Source organism: Cricetulus griseus, assembly GCF_003668045.3.
Source record: "Cricetulus griseus strain 17A/GY chromosome 1 unlocalized genomic scaffold, alternate assembly CriGri-PICRH-1.0 chr1_0, whole genome shotgun sequence".
Classification (NCBI taxonomy): domain Eukaryota; kingdom Metazoa; phylum Chordata; class Mammalia; order Rodentia; family Cricetidae; genus Cricetulus; species Cricetulus griseus.
Window position 1 is genome coordinate 53641764 of NW_023276806.1, and position 19299 is coordinate 53661062.

At 38.8% G+C, this 19299-nt stretch overlaps 1 protein-coding gene across 2 annotated transcripts in view; it reads right to left on the reverse strand.

The window, feature by feature from the left end:
• Positions 1-19299, reverse strand: part of Trim33 (tripartite motif containing 33) — an 80346-nt gene that overhangs the window by 47610 nt on the left and 13437 nt on the right. For both annotated transcript variants that reach the window (XM_027393833.2, XM_027393832.2), the window contains exons 2-4: positions 5813-5931; positions 5276-5420; positions 4762-4894 (exon numbers count right to left, since the gene is read on the reverse strand). In XM_027393833.2, coding sequence (XP_027249634.1) covers positions 4762-4894; positions 5276-5420; positions 5813-5931 — 397 coding nt within the window. The remainder of the gene's footprint in view (positions 1-4761; positions 4895-5275; positions 5421-5812; positions 5932-19299) is intronic.

The following is a 19299-nucleotide window of genomic DNA, read 5'->3' on the forward strand; positions in this document are numbered from 1 at the left end:
ATATTCTAAGCAGGAACATTTGTAAATCAGAACTATATATACTGGGTTATTTAGAAAATAACATAACACACAGTCTCTAACCCATCTGTAGTACACATATAACATAGCTAAAGGCTCACATTCCTGATGTCTGGGATATCCTCATAAAATCCAGGACAAGAAAAGAGAAGAGGTGTAAGGAATACACAAAAAATACATGGCCAAGGTGGTACATGTCTAGAATTGTAGTACTTCAAAAACTAACATAGAAGAATCTTGAGTTCAAAGCCAACATGGGCTACATACTGTGTTCTAGGCCATCCCAGACTATATACAAGGCCTGTCTCAAGAAACAAAATGAAATAGACAACTTTCCCCTTCCTTCAAACACTCTTGAAGCTACATGCTAGAGATCAGGCTCACTTTACTATTTTACTTTAGTATAAGAATTTAGAGGGAAGACAAAAAAATTTAAGCCAAATTAAAAAGGGAAGGGGAGCAATAATACTCAAAAAAAAGCCCATACTTTAATGAAGCCTGAAGAAATCAGGCTATGCCTGCAATACAAAAAAAGTGAGGTCTCTCAATACTCTTGGGCCACATTTAATATATGATACACACTTGTATTTCTGGAAATACCTAGCAACACTTTTATGCAGACTATAGCTTATGGCAAAAGCTGTAAGTGGCACCCAACAATTAGCATTAGAATTTCGGGGCAGAAAATTACTAGACATTGAGAGATAATATAGACCATTTGAAGGGGACTTGGAAGGGATGGGAGGGAGGGAGTACAGTGGTTAGAATGTAAAATGAAATTTAAAAGAATAAAAAAGATTTAAAGTATCAAAAAATATATAGACCATCTGAGAAAAAGTTAGCTGGTAATGGACATTAGTCAACACTGTGTGGCTGGGGGACATAAATTAATCCTGAAACCAGGAATAACCATCACATATTCAAGTATTGAGAGAAATGCTAATGTGGAAAGAAGCACCCAGTAAAGTTTCCTATAAAATGGAAGTATTTTTTACAGGAATATGCAAGCAGGAGAATAAAAACTGCTCATCATACCTGTAAGCAAGTACCTTTTTCCCCAAGGGTAACCTGGGATCAACCAAAGAGCTGCTGGATCCTTTGATTAGTATCTAGCAAACTATTCTTGGTTAGCAAAATGTTGAACAGTTTATAGACAATAATTACAGCATGAATGACCAGCTTCATCTTTAGATCACCACCACTCTGTAGGGTATGCCATTTGCCCAAATATTTAGGTGTTTGCTGTACTCTGAAGATGATATCAAAAGTAAAAGTAGTCTTGTGAATGGATGATGAAGAAAAAGAAATAAGATTATATAACATAGAGTACACTGAAAACTTACACCTTTTGACTACAGAGGGGCCAATTGTATTTTGATGTGGCTACTAAAGTTTATGTTAACATATTTCAACTAAATAATAGGCAGCAATGTAGATAGAAAAAAAAATTTAACATAACAGGCCTCAAAGCAGACAGACCAGCCATAAGTTCCTTGCATTAATGGGAAACAGCTTTTTAAGTACAGGTCTACAATCATACCCCCAGGCAAAGCTTAATGCAGATGTAGGCCTGGGCATGGTGTCTTATTTGTAATCTGAGAGGCTACGGCAGGACAGCAAGTTCAAGGCCTTGATTACACAGCAAGATCTAACATCAAAAAACAAACATTCACTAAAGCAAAATGGAAGTGCAAACATAAAAGAAAGATGTGATAATGTGATACTATGATACGTCATATGCCTCTTGGTGGGGGGGGGCACACATTGTAAGTGCTATGTCATTAGGAAATTTCATCATTGTCCCTCTAAACTTAAAGTGATAGTTTGAAGGTTGAACTGATCACAAATGACCACTGATTTTACAATTATGCCTCTATAATGAACCTACATTAAAGAAAAGGCAGATTTTGGAGAGCTTCTAGTTACTGAACATATGGATAATAACAAACTTACTGATACATCCCTTTCTCCTATAGCTTGCCTTATGTATCTCATCATTTATATTTAAAATATCTTCACAAAAAATGGCAAAAAACAAATAAATATCTTCGAAATAAGCTCAATTATAAATTGAAGACGTCCTGGTCTATGGACCACAATCCAATTTACAGCTGATATCTGAAGCAGGAACACCCCATCAAGGACCTTTAACCAGTCACAGTAAACTAACTTGAGGTATATGGGTGTTCAAAGTGAATACAATGACATTTAGTTGGTGTCAGAGAACTGCTAACACTAAGAATAAAAACAAACATAAAAATGGTCACAGAAATGTTCTGAAGCTGAATACAGGAGAGGTAAAATGGTTTATTTTTATTTCCCTCCCCATCTTCAAGACCATACATTAGGGCTGAGTAGGGTAGCATACTTAATAACTCCAGCATTTAGGAGACAGAAGCAGGAGGATCCTTAGATGTGTAAGGCCAGTATGGTCTACATAGCAAGTTCCAGGCTGCCTCAAAAGGAGAAAGAGGGGAGAACAACAGAAGACAGGAACACATTAGCATCATTAGGACTAAAGGTGTAAATGGTAAAGGAAAAAAAGACTGTAGTTAAACATCAAGTGGGAAGTCAATTGAAGCATACTCTGCTACTACTCACTACCCATGAACCCTCTACTGCTTTAAGCAATGACCAATGAAGCCATTCTGTCACAAGAAAAAGTATACCATCTTCCTTTTCTTACTCCTTTCACCAACAATTTTATAATACTATGTAGGCTGAGAGATGGCTCATCAGGATAAAGACACTTCCTATCGGGCCTAGCAACCTAAGCTCAATTCCTGGGACTTGTATGATGGAAGAAGTGCACTAATTATGAAAGTTGTACTGACTACCACACTGAGCTTTGGCACTCCCCTCCCCAAATAAAAAACTATAATAAAAAAATTAAATACTATGAAAGAAATTTGAGGAATCAGAGCATATGGCTGAAGCTGAGACAAAGATAATTTAATGTCTGAGACAATTAGAGGACAAAGTAATACTGTAATTTGGCCCCAAAGGTGAAATCCTCCATAAGATTAGTCACTTCAGGTAAAACACTGGCCAAATTGCCGGTGACAGACATGAAATATTTCTGAATAAAATTAAGGTTATAAAAATTTAGAAAATGCTCTGTAACTGTGAAAGTTGTCTTTAAAAAAAGACATTATCTCTGTATGATCAAATGTGAGCTATCTTATACATTATATACTATATTCTATAGTTTCTACACAATATGGAGAGACGTGAACATACAGATTAAAGAGATTTAGAGTATAAACACTGGTACTCAAATCATGGCTCTACCACTTGTACAAATTACTACAGCCTTCTGAGAGCAGGTTTTTTCACCTTTCGAACAGTCGTAACATCAACACTTTCTAATACTTCATGAATTAAATGAGCATTCAACATGGAGAAAAGTGCCCAGCATAAATACAATAACTGTTAGCAATTACATGACAGCATTAGTGACACTCAAACTCACTGAAGAAAACGCAATTAAGAAAAATATTTACTTCAGGCACAGTTGTACATTCCTATAATCCCAGGTGTTTGGGAGTCTGGGTGAGGCAGGAAGATAAAAAACTAAAAACCAACTTGGTCAACTTAGTAAGACTTCATTTGACAAAATAAGAAAAAGGGAAATGGACAATATAGGTTAGTTGAGGTTTGGGGCAGAAACTCCTTTCTTCATAGTAAACTGATAAAACTTAACTTTCATCCATTTAGAAAATCTATTAAGGAAAAAAAAAACAAGATAATTCTAGTTTGTAGAAGGGCCATACCACCTACTTTTTCTAATAAAGAGATGCCATGATAAGTGAGAAAGCTTGTAAAAATTTTGCTCTATGCCTAACTAAAACTTCTATCACAGTTCTAAAACAGTTCAGATGAAACAGACATGTGTGAGTATTGCTGATTCAATTAAAATAAGGTTAACAAAAAGTTATATATTAAAACTATACTAGGGGCTGGCGAGATGGCTCAGAGGTTAAGAGCACTGACTGCTCTTCCAGAGGTCCTGAGTTCAATTCCCAGCAACCACATGGTGGCTCACAACCATCTGTAATGAGATCTGGTGCCCTCTTCTGGTGTGCAGATATACATGGAAGCAGAATGTTGAATACATAATAAATAAAATCTTAAAAAGAAAAAAACTAAAACTATACTAAGTCACAAAGTTTACTTGTTTATAGTCCTGGTTTTCTCGCAAGTTATACATCTAACATGAAACCAATGCATTTATGCTTAGATATTAAAACATGGCATCAGCCATATATGTGAGAATATTAACCAGTCACCTCCATACAACCTAAATACATTACATTTGGAAAAAGTGTATTTGAATCACAGGAACAAGTAATGTAACTCCAATCTTATAAACCCAAACCCATATTAATGATACACCTAACAAATATTGATAATGTAATTGATATGAACATGAAAGATTGCTTCAAGAAATAAAATATGGGATTAAATACTGTAAGACAAGATTATGGGACCAATATTTGTTTAAAAACAAACTTTTGGGTACTATTTCTAATATTTTTCAGTAAACAATCAAGATTTCTGCCGGGCGTTGGTGGCGCACGCCTTTAATCCCAGCACTCGGGAGGCAGAAGCAGGTGGATCTCTGTGAGTTCAAGACCAGCCTGGTCTACAAGAGCTAGTTCCAGGACAGCCTCCAAAGCCACAGAGAAACCTTGTCTTGAAAAACAAAACAAAACAAAAAAAACACAATCAAGATTTCTGTACCTATGTTCTTTGTGCTCCAATAGCTGACAGTCTCTACATGTCAGCCTATCGCATGTTTCACAAAACAGTTTCAGCTGTTCTTGTTTATGTACAGGACAAAACACAGGGCGCTGACCAGATGCTCCAACAGACTCTGTAACAAAATAAAACATTTTAAACAGCAAAACTTTTGACTAACTTTTCCTATTTTTATTGATGCTAGTATTCGAAGATCATAAATAAGTACCACCATACTATTTTTTACTCAAAGGTTAAATGTGAATATTAAAACTACATGTATAGGGACAAGAAGACAGCTCAGTGATAAAGGCATATGCTCCCAAGTCTGATGGCCAAAATTCATTCAATTCCTGGGACTCAAATGCTATAGAAAACTAACTCCTGAAAGCTGTCCTCTGGTTTCCACAAATAAGCACTATGGCCTGAATGTACACACACACACACACACACACACACACACACACACACACACACACACACACTTTTTTTTAAGCAGCAAATATATGTATCATACCTGAGACATCTTCTTTTTTCCTGATTAGATGATCTTTAGTGAATTTTACTCTTTGATGTGCTTCAATACATGTCTTACATAGCCACTCTCCACATTCTACACAAAAACCAACTGCACTTGCATTGTCTTCACAACTAGTGCAAACCTAAAAGAGAAATAAGCACTAATCTACATTACATTTATCAAATATAGAGCCACAAAATAAAGAAGTGAAAACTTTGTAACTTGCTCTTGCTCTCAAAGATACTAATTCATTATATAAAAAACAAAACCATCTTGTTATCCATTTATCTTCAACAAAATTCCTTTATCAATAAATCATTTAGATAGGTAAAATTCTAATACTCAAAACATAAAAGTCTATGTAAAATCTTAATAGCTATTTTACTTTACCAAGTCTAAGGGTGTGGAAGAGTTATCATTTATTCCAAACCGGAAATATAGCCTAAGTGCCTAAATGACTTAATCAAATATTTTTCTTATAATTTACATTTTGGTAACAAGGAAAATATTCAGAAAAAAAAATGAGGTACATACCTGCTCTGACTTCTCATCAGAACTGCTAGGAGCTTCAGATGTGTCTTTCACAAAATAATTATCCACAAGATCTATCTGTCTGCATTCTTGACGACAAACTGGACACCGTATTACACCAACTAAAAATAAGAGGGGGAGGGCGCGTTAATACTGAATAATGTTCTTCAAAATGGAAAGAAGGAAATTCTGAGCCAAGTGGTGGTGGCACATACCTTTAATCCCTGCACTAGGGAGACAGAGGCAGAGGCAGAGGCAGGGGCAGGAGGATCTCTTAAGAGTTCAAGGCCAGGGGCTAAAGAGATGGCTCAGCGGTTAATAGCACTGACTGCTCTTCCAGAGGACCCAGGTTCAATTCCCAGCACCCACATGGTAGCTCACAACTGTCTATTACTCTAGTTCCAGGATCTGATATCTTTACCCCAATGCACATAAAATAAAGGTTAAGTAAATTATTTAAAAAAAAAAAGAGAGTTCAAGGCCAGTCTGGTCTGCAGAGTGAGTTCCAGGACAGCCAGGACTGTGTACAAAGACCCTGTATCAAAAGGAGGTCAGGGGAGGAAGATGTCATCAAGATGCCTGAGATCTAAATTACTTCTGAATTTTTCAGAGGGACCCTATAAGAGTGAGGCAGATGTAACTAGTTCTGGGAAGTCTGATGCCTTTGGTCTCCTCAGGTACCTGCACACACTTACACATACCCACAGACATACGCTCAGAGTTTAAAAAGTAAAATGTTTAAAGATAAATTAAACTCACCCACGGGGCATTTTACAACCACCTATAATTCCAGTTTCAGGTAATTTGATTCCCTGTTCTGGCCTCTGCAGGCACATCATGCATGTGTTGCACAGACAAAACACCCACACTTTAAATAATGTTTAAAAAAAAAATACAGAAAAATGCAGCAGAATCAAAAGGACTTAAATGACTTGCATGGGCTAGTAAAATGCATGCTTGAGAACCTGATCCCCAACACATAGTCAAAAAGCCAGGCCTGGTGGTAGTTTGGTGGGGAGGTAGAGAGGAAGAATCCCTGGGGATGGCTGGCTAGCAGCTTGGCCTGCCTACCTGGTGAGTACTAGGTGTCAAGGAAAAACCACCATTCTCTTAACATCTGTCTGCTGTTATCTCCATGCTAAAAAATTTCTGTAGAAAACAGCAGTGGTCTCTTGTTTCAGGATCTAGTTATTATCTTTTTGTCTTCCCCCATCTCAACAGATTAATACTTTTTTTCTTGTGCACACATGTTCTCACACACACCTTTCTTAAAAAAAAAAAAAAAAAAATGCAGCTCCTGAAAGGAACCACATGATGTTCACACAAAACCATAAATAAATGACTTCATGATGCTGATACAGTATCTATAGGTTAAAGGATAAATTAGGAACTTTAGATGTTTTTGAATTTCTAAGTGGTTAATTTTAAAGGAAAATTACACAATTATTCAAAATGAAGGAAGTGTTTTACTCAAATGTAACAAGTATGTTTTAAGTAAATACTGTTCAACTACCTTCTCAACTGAACCACCAAGATGTAAGCAAGTCAAACCTAAGCAACTTTGATTACTTAAGAAGCAAATGACAGAACTTGGGCTTGCAAGGATGCAGCTCAGCAGCTTACCTAGCATGCATAAGGACTTAAGTTAGAGCCCCAGCTTAGACAGAGTACCCTTTAATATGTCAGGATTTATACATCTAAGAGAAGAAAAGGAGTTCTGAGATACAAAAAGCAGCTCTCCATCATTTTCATACTGTATTATATAAACATAACTTAAACTACTTCCTGTTAATCATTTATAATTAGCTTCTCATCACTGAAGCAATTTACTTTTAAATATGTATTATACTTGACCAGCAGTTCTTTGTATTACCTTACTACCTTTTTATTCAACCCTAGATTTTCCTTCTGATATCTTTGAGTAGTCATTCACATCTTCCAATTATATACACAAGCCTCTTCTTCAAAAAGTATGTAAAGATTATGTGTGTGTGTGTGTGTGTGTGTGTGTGTGTGTGTGTGTGTGTGTGTGTATTTCCAGTTGAATAAGTAGTTGACAAAATTAACACATGTGGCCCCTAATTGCTAAAGTGAGAGGCCAGTCCAGGCAAAGAAAGAAACCTGTACATTTAATTGTAGGAAGACTGAATTAAATAATCCAGGGAAGGGCTGGGACTATTGTTCGCTATGCTTGTAAGCCCTGTGTTTAACTGCCTGCTGGGCAAAATAACAGAAGATGGAGATAACAGCAGACAGATTTTAACAATCATATGGAGAGCTGGAGATGAGAAGTGTTGAAAACTATGACAAAACAATTGGCAAAAAAAGTAAAGGGATAGAATGGCCAAGAGAAGCCAAATTAAAAAAAAAAAAATTACTTAATACAGGTGAAATTGGATGGGGGCTGGAGAGATGGCTCAGTGGTTAAAGACCACTGGCTGCTCTTCCAGAGGACCCAGGTTCAATTCTGAGCATCCAACCATCCGAAATTCTAGTTTCATAAGCTCTGATATCCTCTTCTAGCCTCTGAGGGCACTGTATGCACATGGTACACAGACATATATGCAGACACTCTTACACATAAAATAAATCTAAATAAAAGAAAATTAGAGGTGTGATGCAGAAAATAATTTATGAACTGGCTTATCCCTAAAGTAATACCATATATCAACATATGTTTAGATTATGCAAATAAATGTCCTACAAGCAAGCTCCTACAAATCAGTTTTGGCACTATGCATGAAAATATTTATTGAAATTAGTTATATGGTGACATATGTGCACACATTCATATTAAACCCAATTCTGATATCAAGCATAATGAAATATATTTAGATATTACATTACTGATATACTTAGTTTCACATATTGTGTTGGGAGAGGGTTGTTTTTTCGAGACAGGGTTTCTCTGTGTGTAGCCCTGGCTGTTGCGGAACTCACTTTGTAGACCAGGCTAGCCTCAAGATCTGCCTGCCTCTGTCTTCCAAGTGCTTCATATTTTCTCAAGAATCTATACAACTACAAACTGAAATTCTTAAATCTTATGTAACCAGAAAAAAAATGAATCAATATAGCAATACAATATTCAGCATCATTTAAAATGCACTACAAGGTTTTTCAAAATGGCAGAAGCCTATATAAAAAACATACTTTTCAAACAGTGATACATATAATTAAGATAATTATAGCTTGTTAACTATGTTTTTTTTAATGCAAGTTTAAAAAGTAAAACAGGGCTAACAAAACATTATTCCAAGTCAGGCAGTGGTGGTTCACACCTTTAAAACCAGTGCTCAAGAGTTAAAGGCAGGCAGATCTCTGTGAGTTCAAGGCCAGCCTGGTCTACAAAGCAAGTTCTAGGACAGCCAGGACTATTACACAGAGAAGCCATGTCTTGAAGACCCAAAAGCATCATTCCAAACACCAGAATTCACAAGTTGGAGAGAGAAAACTGACTCCTACAACTTATCCTGACCTCAAGAATGCCATGGTATGATGGGCAAGATAGCTCAGTAGTTAAGAGAACTGGCTGCTCTTTCAAAGAACCCAGGCTCAATTCCCAGCACCTATACGGTGGTCACAACTGTCTGAAACTTTGGTTCGAGAGAATCCAATGCCCTCTTCAGGTCTCCATGGGCACTAGGCACACATGTGGCACAGATACATACATACAAGAAAAACAGCCATACACATAAAATAATAAAACAAAATTTTTAAAGAATGCCATGATATGCACATACTCAAATGCATATACACATGCACTAAACAAATACATTTTTTTAAATATTTAAGTAAAATAAAGTCTTAATTCTAGTATTTTGGGAGAGTGAGGCAGGAAGACTGCTGTGGGTTTAAGGCAACCCTCAATTACAGAGTAGGATTCTATCTCAATTCAAAAGCAAAATCAAACAAAATCAACAGTAAAATATTTCAGCTACTAACCTGAGAATGACTTTTAAGTAGGAGGAGGATTTGGTGTAGTGTTCAGTGGAAGAGGGTATAAGTATAAAGGAGAAAATTCCATTGAAATACATTATATATGTAAGAAAATGTTAATGTCTATCTTTAAAATGATTTTATATTTCCACAGAAACATATACTATATAGTCCTTCACATAGTTTACTGTGTAATTGTTACCTCATAACAAGAAATGTCAAGATAGCTCTTAAAATATTCAATTCCAAAGTATGGCAATTCTGAGTCTAAAGATACATTCATAGGACACATGGCTTTTGTCTGCAGGCATACACAGATGCTTGCATATGTAAACTTACATACAACTAGATTTTTTCCTCTTTATGCAGGAAAGAGGTATTAAACTGTACAGACCCAAGGAACTGTGGAGCTGTAGCCATGAAGACTGGGGAGCCTATGGTCTCCAGGATCCAATGCATCTGCTTACGCACTGACTGCTTTAGGTCATCTGAATTCTGTACTGAGACTCAGTTAGTTATGAAAAGATCAAGAGGGGGCTGGAGAGATGGCTCAGGGGTTAAGAGAACTGCCTGCTCTTCCAGAGGTCGTGAGTTCAATTCCCAGCAACCACATGGTGGTTCACAACCATCTGAAATGAGATCTGGTGCCCTCTTCTGGCCTGCAGGGATACATGTAGACAGAACACTGTATACATGATAGATAGATAGATAGATAGATAGATAGATAGATAGATAGATAGATAGCAAGCAAGCAAGCACTGGCTGCTTTTCTAGAGGACCTAGCTTCAATTCCCAGCACCCATGCATGGCAGCTCACAACTGTCTGTGACTTCTGTTCCAGGGATCTGATACCCTCATTCACACATACATGCAGACAAAACACCAGTGTACATGAAATACAAATAAACTTAAAAAAAAAAAAAAAGAGGACTATTCCAACCCCATTTGTACTAGCCAACCAAGAACAGTGAGGATCTGTTATTCTTGGGATACAACATTTAATTTGAAAATACAGTCAGTATAGGGTAACTGAAACAAAGGGTATCATGTCTATCATGGTCTGCTGGCTCACCACTGACCAATAACGACAAAGTCATGCACCAACTTGATCCTGTAAAGGGAGTCACACTCATGAATAAGCAAACAAGTATAACCCATTTAAGGAGATTCGGTAACTTGAAGGAAACCAAGCTGAACCATCTGCACAGGCTGGGAAATTCCTACTGAGGCATAGCTAATGGAAAAAAACAAAAAAACAAAAGAAAAGAAAATCTAAGGGGAGAGAGAGAGAGAGAGAGAGAGAGAGAGAGAGAGAGAGAGAGAGAGAGAGAGAGAGCGCGCACGCACTGGAAGAGGAGGCAGAAGGAAGAGAACCTGTTTTAAAATTGAAACTGGCGGGGGAAACTACAATGGTGGCAGCAGCAGCACAGTTAAGAACTCTCAGAAAAATTGAATTAAAGGGAAATATCTCTGCAAGAATGAAATAAATGATTTATACATTTTAAAACCTGGAAGATACTAAAATAGAAAAGCAACAGAAGTAAAATTATTCAAGAAGGTCAAATTACAAAACATAACTATAGAAGATTCAAAAGCAAAGGTAACAAAAACAGAAAAATGAAACTATATAATTAAGGAAACAAAGTAAACAAATCTTCAGGGTGGGAAAATATTTGCAAATTAGTCATTTGAGTAGGAATTAATACTCAGAATATATGTAAAACAACAGCAAACACCAGTAATAGTTATAATCCAAACTAATAATGGGAGAACAGATAAGGATGAAGGTCAGAAACAGAGCAACAACAGCCTAGTGTGTAATCAGTCCCCACCCACCACAATAAATGAAATGGAAAAGTGATCTGGATATTTCAAGACATATCTGATCAGCAAATATATAAAAACTGCTCAAGGATGGGCAAGATGGCTCAGAATGTAAAAATACTTGCTGCAAGCCCAAAGGCCTGATATCAATCCCCATGTGTACACATTTGTACACATGCGCGAGTATGAACATGCACGCGCACATTCATCACACACAATGTTATGAAAAATTTACATCACTAATAACAAAGAAATGCAAACTAATACCCCTACAATGAGTATGTTCTTACTCCAATTGGAATGGCTATTATCAAAAAGACAATAGAATATAAATGCTGTTGGGGAAGCAAAAGAGATTAGCACAGCAATTATACAAGGCAGTATGGAGGTTCTCAAAAACTAAAATAACAGTTCCTTATAATTCAGATATCCCATTATTGGGTATATAGTCAAAGGGAACGAAATCAGCATGCTCTAGAAATACCTGAAAACTCCCCTTGTTTACTGTAGCAGTGGTAACCAACATAGGGAATAAAACAAGGTGTCCATCAATAGGTGAATAGATTATTTTAAATGTGGTAAACACACATAAACACATATCATGCACACACAAACACAGCAGAAACATTATTCATCCATATAAATTAAATTCTACAAGACAGCTCAGCTGGTAAAGGCACTTGTGCAAACCAGACCAAATTTGACCCACTGAACCCACATTTATACTAAATGTAAGCATTTTAAAAATACTAGAGTATATAAAGAACTCAGAAAATTAAATACTCAAAACAAAATCACACCAATAAGCAAATGCATTGAACAGACAGCTCTCAAAAAGCAAAAATGGCTTACAATATACTTAAAATAAATTTTTCAGCATCCCTAACCATCAGGAAAATCCAAATCCAATTGTATCAAAGGGCCAGAGTGGTTGCTGGCGGTGCACATCTTTATTCCCAGCACTCAGATCTCTGAGTTCGCGGCTAGCCTGCTCTACAGAGAGAGTTCCAGAACAGAAGAAATTAAAAAGTAAATAAAATTATATAGATGGGCTGGAGAGACAGTTCAATTATTGAAGTGCTTCCCCTATAGTGTGAGAACTGAAGTTCAAATCCCCTGAACCTGTGTAAATGTGAGGTCACGAGGTGGACACCTAAAGCAGTCTGTAATACCAGTCTCTGAAGGAGACAAGGGATCCCCAGAGCAAGCTGGCTAGCAAGACTAGTAAATTCTGGGTTTGACTAAGAGACCCTGCCTCAGTGAATAAGATGGAAGAGCCATCGAGGATTTCTGACATCAACCTTGGACATCCTATGCATGTGTACTCCTATTCAAAAGTGGAGAAAAAGAAATAAAAATCTGCCTGGCAGTGGTTGCACATGTCTTTAGTCCCAGCACTTGGCAGGCAGACATCTGTGAGTTTCAGGCCAGCCTGGTCTAGAGGCGAGTTCCAGGATAGGCTCCAAAGCTACAGAGAAACCTTGTCTCCAAAAAATGGGGAGGGAAGGGGAGAGGAGAGAAGGGGAAGAGAAGGGGAGGGGAGGATCAAAGACCTCAATGTAAATCCAGCCACACTAAACCTCATAGAAGAGAAAGTAGGAAATACCCTTGAACACATAGGCACAGGAGACCACTTCCTAAATAGAACACCAGTACCACAGATACTGAAAGCAACAATTAATAAATGGACCTCCTGAAACTGAGAAGCTCTGAAAAGCAAAGAACAGTCAACAAGACAAAACAGCTCCCTACAGAATGGGAAAAGATCTTCATCAACCACATCTGACAGAGGACTGATTCCAAAATACACAAAGAACTCGAGAAACTAGCCATCAAACTACCAAATAATCCAATTAAAAATGGGGTACAGATCTAAATAGAATTCTCAACAGAACAATCTCAAATGGCAGAAAGACACTTAAAGAAATGCTCAAGATCTTTAGTCATCAGGGAAACGCAAATCAAAACAACTCTGAGATTCCATCTTACACTGATCAGAATGGCTAAGATCAAAAACACCAATGATAGCTTATGCTGGAGAGGATGTGGAGTAAGGGGAACACTCCTCCAATGCTGGTGGGAGTGCAAACTCTTGTACGGCCGCTGTGGAAACCAGTATGGAAATTTCTCAGAAAATTAGGGATCAACCTACCTCAAGACCCTGCAATACCACTTTTGGGCATACACTCAAAGGAAGCACATTCACACCACAAGGACATTTGCTCAACTATGTTCACAACAACATTACTTGTAATAGCCAGATCTTGGAAACAGCCTAGATGCCCCTCAATTGAAGAATGGATAAAGAAAACATGGTACATTTCCACAATGGAGTACTACTCAGCGGTAAGAAACAATGACATCCTAAAATTTGCAGCAAATGGACAGAACTAGAAAAAAAAAAAATTCTGAGTGAGGTAACCCAGACCCAGAAAGACAAATATAGTATGTACTCACTCCTAAGTGGATACCAGGCATAAAGCAAATGATACCTAGCCCAGAGAAGCTTGAACCCTCTTTCCAGAAACAGGTGGAAGCAGATGCAGAAATCCACAACTAATCATTGGGCCAAGCTCCTGGAGTACAATCAAAGTGAAGGAGGAGTAATAATACGAGCAAAGGAGTCAAGACCATTATGGGAAACCCACAGAATCAGCTGACCTGCGCTAGTTAGAGATCACTGACTCCAGTCTGATAAAGGGGAAACCTGCACAAGACCGAACTAGAATCTCTTAATTTAGGTGACAATGGTGTGGCTGAGACAATATATGAGGCCACTGGCAGTGAGTCCAAGATCTAACTCTAATGTACAAACTGACTTAGTGGAGCCCATTCTATATCAAGAGATACCTTGCTCACAGGTGTGGGGGGAGGCGGGGGCCTTGGTCCTGCTTCAACAAGATGATGGGACAGACTTAGTAGACTTCCTAGGGGAGGCCTCACCCTCTCTAAGGAGCAGATGGGGGGAGGAAGGAGGGATGTAAAAAATGGAATGTAAAAAATAAATTAAAAAAAAAAAAACTAAAGTCTGTGACACGTGAACCTACTCCCCAACCTCTCCTACTATCAGAATAATTAAAGCAACATTCTAGATGAACACAACCAAAAAGACATTTTTGTGGGTTTGGTTAAGAACTTTATTACCCCCCCACAAGAAGGAACAGCCACAAACATTTCTTATCCCACATGTTTGATTTCAAATCCAAAGCCAAGACAAGTGTATGTAGTCAGAGATCTAAAGCTTCCTTCTTTCCCCAACCCCAACTCCCAGTGCAAAGATTCTGTTCCAAGCATGGCAGACCAAAAGATAATGAGACAGCTCTCTTATAGGACAAAGAATTCATTCCAGGAAAGTCAATCCAATGAAATCAATAGCTATGGCTCCCCTCTTCTCAACATCTTGCTCACATCATTCGAAGAACTAAGCCACTGTGTCTATCTAGCACTTCAGGGCAGAGTCTCAAAGAATCTGCCCAGGTGGCGGAGATGGCTCAATGGGTATTGTACTTGCTGCCCAAATGTGAGACCATTATCAAATCCCCAGAACACAAATAAAACCAAGTGTGTAATATTCACAGTGCTACTACAGCGAGATGGAAGGCAAAGACCAAAGAATCCCTGCAAATGTGTAAGCCAGCTAGGCTTGCATATTCATTCAATGACAAAACAGAGACTCTTGTCACCAAAAAAAAAAAAAAAAAAAAAAAAAAAAAGGTGGAAGACCAGGGACAGATATCCATGGTTGTCCTGTCCTTGTCCTCTGACCTTCATACGCATGCAGTGGGGCCTGCAAGAACCAATGTGCACATGCACACACATAAAGAATTTGCAGTGAAAAAAAGTCATGTGACCCAGAAAACCCTTTAAAAACAAGGTAGTGTGCTGGAGATGGCTCTGCAGGAAATTCCTGCAGAGGACCTGGGGTCAGTTCCTGGTGTCAACATGGTGGCTCACAACCTCCAAGCCTTATCTTTAGCCTCCAATTAAGGTTTGTTTGTACAGTGCTGAGGATTGAACACCCAGGGCCTTGTGGCCAGTAAGGCATGCCCCCTTCCAATGTGCTACAACTGAAAGCCCCCTCCAAAAAAAAGATATTTGAGAGTGGCTATATTCGATCAAACAGTCTTCAGTGAAGTGTTTCCATTTAGAATGGCTTTGTTTGCATTGACAACTCACATTATGTAGGATATTACCTATTAGTCTTCTTGCCTGAACAAAGCCTCTACTACTACAGGCTGGAGAGATGGCTCAGTGGTTAAGAGCACCAGCTGCTCTTCTAGAGGTCAATTCCCAGCAACCATGGGTTGGCTCACAGTCATCTACAGTGGGATCTGATGCCCTCTTTTGGCATGTAGGTATACATGTAAATAGAGCATTCAGATAGACAGGTGAGAAAGAGAGAGACAGACAGACAGACAGACAGACAAGAGTGCACTTCAACTTCCCACTTGAGAGCTGTTTTTAAAACAGTGAAATCTTAGCTGGGTGGTGGTGGTACACACCTTTTATCCCACCACTCAGAGGCAGAGGTTGGTAGATCTCCGTGAGTTTGAGGTCAGTCTGGTCCATAAAGTGAGATCCAGGACTGTTGGCCCCTAAAAAGGCCGAGACGCAAGGCCTAGTAGAACTTCCTGAGCCTGGCTAGTTTGTAGACCTGTCTCAGCAAAACTGTCTCTGCCCAGCTGCTGCTAACGTGGTGGAATATTATTGGCCCTTACAGCTCACCCCCATCCTGCCACTTTCTCAACCCTATAAGGGCATGCCAGTTACAATAGAGAGAGACTCTGCTTCGACAGGTCTCCATGACTCAGTGTGATTCTCTCCTGTGGTTCTCTCTAAGAATCAAACTAGGAGGCAGGATCTGGGTTGTCAACATTTACCATCCGGCTTAGCCCCTCAGAACAGCTCTTCCTGCAGCCCTGACTGCCAGAGGACCTGGCACAGAACAGCTTGAGCTATTACACAGAAAAACCGGGGGGGGGGGGGGGCAGTAGCCTGCCCTAGCTCAACCTCCTCTGAAAATACTTGAGTAAGTAAACTCTGCCCAAAGCAATATAATCATTGACAATGGATTTACAAGCACATTTCACTGGTTTATTTTAAAATAGAGAATCCTGAAACTGAGTATAGCTCGCTGGCCAAGCATTTGCTTTTTATGTGCAAGGCCCTGAGTTCAACAGATATCCCAGTGGCAGCACCATTTTATGTTCCACCAACAATGTACAAATGATCTAATTTCCCCTCATTCTGACCAACACTTCCTGTTTGTTTCTTATTATAGACATCCTACTAGGTGTGAAGTAGTATCTCACTATGGTTTTGTTGATACCCCCCAATCATACGCACAGCCTTATGTTTCATGTGCATTACCACTGAGCTGCATCTTCAGCCCATGACTATATTTCTCTAAGTATCAGTATTCTGAACATCTTTACATGTGTTTATTAGCTATGACTTTCTGCATACTATACCCATTGTCTAATATATTACTTTTAAAATATTGTCTTATATTCTATAGGTTTTCATTCTAAAATATAGCCATTTAGTTTGTGTGTGTATTTGTAAGAGGACAACTTATGGGTGTAAGTTCTCTTCTTCCACAAAGCAGGTCCCAGGGAATCAAACTGAGTCAACAAGCTTGGCAGCAAGAGCCCCCATCTGCTAAGGTACCTCACTAATATTCTATACATTCTTATAATGCCCTTTTTCTTTCTTTCTTTCTTCAGGGTTTCTCTGCGTAGCCCTGGATATCCTGGAACTCACTTTGTAGACTGGGATGGCCTCAAACTCACAGAGATCCCTGTCTCTGCCTCCCAGGTGCTGAGATTAAAGGCGTGCACCATCACTGCCCTGCTTAATAATATCCTTTTTAAGTACAGGTTTTTTGATAAAGTCCAGTTTACCTACTTCTGTCCTTAGCTGCTCACACTTTGTGTCATATATGAAAATCCACTATCAAACCCAAGATCACGAAGACTTACTACTATTTATCACTTCAAAGAGTTTTATTATTTTAGCATTTATACTTAGGCTGTTTATCCATCTGGATTCACTTCTACATATGGTGTGTCCTTGAAAATCCAGTTTCCCAATATTATCTTTTTTATAGTTTGTTTTACTCTTTTTCTTTTCCAAATTTTTATTTGAATTAGAAACAAGATTGTTTTACATGTCAATCCCTGTTCCCTCTCCCTCCCCTCCTCCCCTGCCACCCCCCCAACTAAAATCCTACCTATCACATACCCTTTCTGATCCCCAGGGAGGGTGAGGCCTTCCATAGGGTGTCATCAGAGTCTATCGTGTCCTTTGGGATAGGGCCTAGGCCCACCCCTGTGTGTCTTGGCCCAGGGAGTATCGCTCTATGTGGAATGGGCTCCCAAAGTCCATACCTATGCTAGGGATAAGTACTGATCTAAGAGGCCCCATAGATTTCCAAGGTCTCCTCACTGACACCGAAGTTCATGGGGTCTGGATCAGTCCCATGCTGGTTTCCCAGCTTGGATTTCCAGCTATCAGTCTGGGGACCAAGAGCACCCCCTTGTTCAGGTCAGCTGTTTCTGTGGGTTTCACCAGCCTGGCTTGGACCCCTTTGCTCATCACTCCTCCTTCTCTGCAACTGGATTCCATTTCATTTCAGTTTTTAGCTGGGTGTCTGCTTCTAGAAACTTCCACTAGCTATAGGATGGCATATAAGTCAGTCATCAATCTCATTATCAGGTGAGGGCACTTAAGGTAGCCTCTCCTCTGTTGCTTAGATTGTTAGCTGGTGTCATCTTTATAGATCTCCAGACATTTCCCTAGTGCCTGATTTCTCTTTAAACCTACCATGTTTCCCTCTATTATGGTATTTCTTAAGTTGCTCTCCTCTACTGTTCCCCTGACTCAACCTTCCTGCTCCCTCATGTCCTCCTCACCCCTCCTCTCCCAATTATCTTCCTGAAAAGACTATCTTTTCCACCACTGAACTTGACACCCTAGTAGAATATAACCTGGATACGCTGACAGTCAAAACAAACTTAACTCAAGCTATGAGTCAGGGGTCAGAAACTTCACAAAGACAAGAAATGTTAGGAACCTTTTCGTTGTATAGCTTTGTATATTTATTTAATGTTTGAACAAATAAAAAGCTAACATAAATGAAAAGTTTTCAAAACTGAAAGTATGGGACAGCAAAGTAGCTCAGTGCTACACCTGCTGCACAAGCCTGATGACCTGAGTTTTATCCCCAGCATCCATATAAATATGAAAGGTGAGGACCAACATCAGTGACCTCCATTCATGTGCTGTAACACACATGCTTCACCTCCTTACATCAAATACACATGATGAACAAAAAATATTTTTTAAAGCTCTATTTATTATGTATACAGTGTTCTGTCTGCATGTATATCTGCAGGCCAGAAGACGGCACCAGATCTCACTACAGATGGTTGTAAGCCACCATGTGGTTGCTAGGATTTGAACTTGGGACCACTGGAAGACCAACTAGTATTCTTAACCAATGAACCATCTCTCCAGCCCCACAAAAAATAATTTTAATTATAAAATGCAAGTATAAGGCAAGTCACAAACCAGGCTATATATCTGGAAAAAATGAATACAGAAGCACTAAAAAAAGGGCAGAAAATCCACTAAGAAAAATTTGGGTACCTAAGATTGGAGAAAGTGTAGCTCAGTCGTAGAGAACATGCGATCCTAAATTCAATCCCCAGCATTGCAAAACAATAAAC